Source organism: Symphodus melops, assembly GCF_947650265.1.
Source record: "Symphodus melops genome assembly, chromosome: 5".
NCBI classification, from domain to species: Eukaryota; Metazoa; Chordata; class Actinopteri; order Labriformes; family Labridae; genus Symphodus; species Symphodus melops.
In genome coordinates, this window is record NC_136695.1 from 971,996 (window position 1) to 976,995 (window position 5,000).

The 5,000-nt window shown below is 48.0% G+C and overlaps 1 protein-coding gene across 2 annotated transcripts in view; it reads left to right on the plus strand.

The window, feature by feature from the left end:
- The window catches only part of thbs3a (thrombospondin 3a), a 32,355-nt gene that overhangs the window by 10,552 nt on the left and 16,803 nt on the right, over positions 1-5,000 (plus strand). Inside the window, exons 3-6 of one of the 2 annotated variants that reach the window (XM_079344166.1) lie at positions 1-238; positions 660-762; positions 2,800-2,826; positions 2,909-3,351. The exon at positions 1-238 is cut by the window's left edge and continues 16 nt beyond it. In XM_079344166.1, coding sequence (XP_079200292.1) covers positions 1-238; positions 660-762; positions 2,800-2,826; positions 2,909-3,351 — 811 coding nt within the window. The remainder of the gene's footprint in view (positions 239-659; positions 763-2,799; positions 2,827-2,908; positions 3,352-5,000) is intronic. The other variant, XM_079344167.1, reaches the window with a different exon arrangement.

Sequence of the window (5,000 nt, forward strand, 5' to 3'; positions counted from 1 at the left end):
GCGTGCTGACGGGAAGCTGCACACGGTGAACCTGCAGAACGCCGTGCTGGCCGACGGTCGGACTCACTCCATCATCCTGAGGCTCGGCGGTCTTCAGCGCGACCACATGAACATGGAGCTCTACGTCAACTGCCGATTGGCCGACTCCAGCCAGGGCGTGCCACCATTGGTCCCTCTGCCCAGAGAGGCGGAGATGGTGGAGATCAGACACGGGCAGAAGTCGTACGCGCGGCTGCAGGTGAGCGTCAGACTGACAGGAAGTGTCACGTTCTCTCCCTGCATGTGGAGCACAGCTTCCTGCTCCTTGTCCTTGTCCTGCTCCTTGTCCTTGTCCTGCTCCTTGTCCTTGTCCTGCTCCTTGTCCTTGTCCTGCTCCTTGTCCTTGTCCTGCTCCTTGTCCTTGTCCTGCTCCTTGTCCTTGTCTTGTTCATCTTCAGGCCCGTCTTTGTTTAAAGGCTCCTGATTGGCTACCAGCTCAGGTTCACCTGTCTGGACAGCTCTCACACACCTGGTCATAAAAACCTCTTCGTAAAGTTCTTTGTCCTGCTTGGTTTCACACACACACACACACACACACACACACACACACACACACACACACACACTCACACACACACACTCACACACACACCTGTGTAAATCCCTTGTCTCTCCATCAGGGAGCAGTGGAGTCCCTCAGGCTGGCTCTAGGGGGCAGTGTTGCTAAAGCTGGAGCTCTGACAGACTGTCCGTTCCAGGGAGACTCGTCTGCTTACAACTCAGGTCAGCTCACATTAACCCTTTCCTAGCTGAGCCTCTTGGTAGTGTCTGTGCATGTCCCTCTGGTCTCCATGACAACAGTGTGTTGACGGCTGCTGTGTGGGCGCCCGGGCAGACGCAGAGCGAGGAGGATGTGGGTACAGCCCGTTAAAAGACGCCGGGCGCTTTCCGTCTGCTGCGAGCGCTCTCTACCTGTTAAAAACGAGTGTAAAAACACACACCTAAGCTAGCATGTGGAGTCAGTTGTGTCCAGGTGAGGGTCATAGTTCTGAGTGTTCAGGGTCAGGTCATAGTTCTGAGTGTTCAGGGTCGGGTCATAGTTCTGAGTGTTCAGGGTCGGGTCATAGTTCTGAGTGTTCAGGGTCAGGTCATAGTTCTGAGTGTTCAGGGTCGGGTCATAGTTCTGAGTGTTCAGGGTCGGGTCATAGTTCTGAGTGTTCAGGGTCAGGTCATAGTTCTGAGTGTTCAGGGTCAGGTCATAGTTCTGAGTGTTCAGGGTCGGGTCATAGTTCTGAGTGTTCAGGTCATAGTTCTGAGTGTTCAGGGTCGGGTCATAGTTCTGAGTGTTCAGGGTCAGGTCATAGTTCTGAGTGTTAAGGGTCAGGTCATAGTTCTGAGTGTTCAGGGTCGGGTCATAGTTCTGAGTGTTCAGGGTCGGGTCATAGTTCTGAGTGTTCAGGGTCGGGTCATAGTTCTGAGTGTTCAGGGTCAGGTCATAGTTCTGAGTGTTAAGGGTCAGGTCATAGTTCTGAGTGTTCAGGGTCGGGTCATAGTTCTGAGTGTTCAGGGTCAGGTCATAGTTCTGAGTGTTCAGGGTCAGGTCATAGTTCTGAGTGTTCAGGTCATAGTTCTGAGTGTTCAGGGTCGGGTCATAGTTCTGAGTGTTCAGGGTCAGGTCATAGTTCTGAGTGTTCAGGTCATAGTTCTGAGTGTTAAGGGTCAGGTCATAGTTCTGAGTGTTCAGGGTCAGGTCATAGTTCTGAGTGTTCAGGGTCGGGTCATAGTTCTGAGTGTTCAGGGTCGGGTCATAGTTCTGAGTGTTCAGGGTCGGGTCATAGTTCTGAGTGTTCAGGGTCAGGTCACAGTTCTGAGTGTTCAGGGTCAGGTCATAGTTCTGAGTGTTCAGGTCACAGTTCTGAGTGTTCAGGGTCAGGTCATAGTTCTGAGTGTTCAGGTCACAGTTCTGAGTGTTAAGGGTCAGGTCATAGTTCTGAGTGTTCAGGGTCGGGTCATAGTTCTGAGTGTTCAGGGTCGGGTCATAGTTCTGAGTGTTCAGGGTCAGGTCACAGTTCTGAGTGTTCAGGGTCAGGTCATAGTTCTGAGTGTTCAGGTCATAGTTCTGAGTGTTCAGGGTCGGGTCATAGTTCTGAGTGTTCAGGGTCAGGTCATAGTTCTGAGTGTTCAGGTCATAGTTCTGAGTGTTAAGGGTCAGGTCATAGTTCTGAGTGTTCAGGGTCAGGTCATAGTTCTGAGTGTTCAGGGTCGGGTCATAGTTCTGAGTGTTCAGGGTCGGGTCATAGTTCTGAGTGTTCAGGGTCGGGTCATAGTTCTGAGTGTTCAGGGTCAGGTCACAGTTCTGAGTGTTCAGGGTCAGGTCATAGTTCTGAGTGTTCAGGTCACAGTTCTGAGTGTTCAGGGTCAGGTCATAGTTCTGAGTGTTCAGGTCACAGTTCTGAGTGTTAAGGGTCAGGTCATAGTTCTGAGTGTTCAGGGTCGGGTCATAGTTCTGAGTGTTCAGGGTCGGGTCATAGTTCTGAGTGTTCAGGGTCAGGTCACAGTTCTGAGTGTTCAGGGTCAGGTCATAGTTCTGAGTTGAGGGTCAGGTCATAGTTCTGAGTGTTCAGGGTCAGGTCACAGTTCTGAGTGTTCAGGGTCGGGTCATAGTTCTGAGTGTTCAGGGTCAGGTCATAGTTCTGAGTGTTCAGGGTCAGGTCACAGTTCTGAGTGTTCAGGGTCGGGTGTTCTGAGTGTTCAGGTCATTAAAGAGTGTTTCACTGTCATGGTCCTCACACACCTGTCTGAGTTTACCTGTGATTTCAGTGAGCGGGGAGATGAACTCCATACTTGGTGAGTGTTTGAAATGGATAAATCTTTATTTAAATCCCTTCACCTCCGTTACCTGTTCTGACTTCATGCTGCTCTCTGTCAGGTGATCACACCAAGGCTCTGATTGGTCAGCTCATCATCTTCAACCAGATCCTGGGAGAGCTGAGACAGGACATCAGAGAACAGGTGAGACAGGACATCAGAGAACAGGTGAGACATGATGTTAGAGAACAGGTGAGACAGGACATCAGAGAACAGGTGAGACAGAACATCAGAGAACAGGTGAGACAGGACATCAGAGAACAGGTGAGACAGGACATCAGAGAACAGGTGAGACAGGACATCAGAGAACAGGTGAGACAGGACGTTAGAGAACAGGTGAGACATGATGTCAGAGAACAGGTGAGACATGATGTCAGAGAACAGGTGAGACAGGACATCAGAGAACAGGTGAGACATGACGTCAGAGAACAGGTGAGACATGATGTCAGAGAACAGGTGAGACATGATGTCAGAGAACAGGTGAGACAGGACATCAGAGAACAGGTGTGTTTTGATGATGTCAGGTGTGTTTTGATGAGGTCAGGTGTGTTTTGATGAGGTCATGATGTCAGGTGAGTTTTGATGAGGTCAGGTGTGTTTTGATGATGTCATGATGTCAGGTGAGTTTTGATGAGGTCAGGTGAGTTTTGATGAGGTCAGGTGTGTTTTGATGATGTCAGGTGTGTTTTGATGATGTCATGATGTCAGGTGAGTTTTGATGAGGTCAGGTGTGTTTTGATGATGTCATGATGTCAGGTGAGTTTTGATGAGGTCAAGTGAGTTTTGATGATGTCAGGTGTGTTTTAATGAGGTCATGATGTCAGGTGTGTTTTGATGATGTCAGGTGTGTTTTGATGATGTCATGATGTCAGGTGTGTTTTGATGAGGTCAGGTGTGTTTTGATGATGTCATGATGTCAGGTGTGTTTTGATGAGGTCAGGTGTGTTTTGATGATGTCATGATGTCAGGTGAGTTTTGATGAGGTCAGTGTGTGTTTTGATGATGTCATGATGTCAGGTGTGTTTTGATGAGGTCAGGTGTGTTTTGATGAGGTCATGATGTCAGGTGTGTTTGGATGATGTCAGGTGTGTTTTGATGATGTCATGATGTCAGGTGTGTTTTGATGAGGTCAGGTGTGTTTTGATGAGGTCATGATGTCAGGTGTGTTTTGATGAGGTCAGGTGTGTTTTGATGATGTCAGGTGAGTTTTGATGATGTCATGATGTCAGGTGAGTTTTGATGAGGTCAGGTGAGTTTTGATGAGGTCATGATGTCAGGTGAGTTTTGCTGATGTCAGGTGTGTTTTGATGAGGTCAGGTGAGTTTTGATGAGGTCAGGTGTGTTTTGATGATGTCAGGTGTGTTTTGATGAGGTCAGGTGTGTTTTGATGATGTCATGATGTCAGGTGTGTTTTGATGAGGTCAGGTGTGTTTTGATGATGTCATGATGTCAGGTGTGTTTTGATGAGGTCATGATGTCAGGTGTGTTTTGATGAGGTCAGGTGTGTTTTGATGATGTCAGGTGAGTTTTGATGATGTCATGATGTCAGGTGAGTTTTGATGAGGTCAGGTGAGTTTTGATGAGGTCATGATGTCAGGTGAGTTTTGCTGATGTCAGGTGTGTTTTGATGAGGTCAGGTGAGTTTTGATGAGGTCAGGTGTGTTTTGATGATGTCAGGTGTGTTTTGATGAGGTCAGGTGTGTTTTGATGATGTCATGATGTCAGGTGTGTTTTGATGAGGTCATGATGTCAGGTGTGTTTTGATGAGGTCAGGTGTGTTTTGATGATGTCATGATGTCAGGTGAGTTTTGATGAGGTCAGGTGTGTTTTGATGATGTCATGATGTCAGGTGAGTTTTGATGAGGTCAGGTGTGTTTTGATGATGTCATGATGTCAGGTGTGTTTTGATGAGGTCAGGTGTGTTTTGATGATGTCGTGATGTCAGGTGTGTTTTGATGAGGTCAGGTGTGTTTTGATGATGTCATGATGTCAGGTGAGTTTTGATGAGGTCAGTGTGTGTTTTGATGATGTCATGATGTCAGGTGTGTTTTGATGAGGTCAGGTGTGTTTTGATGAGGTCATGATGTCAGGTGTGTTTGGATGATGTCAGGTGTGTTTTGATGATGTCATGATGTCAGGTGTGTTTTGATGAG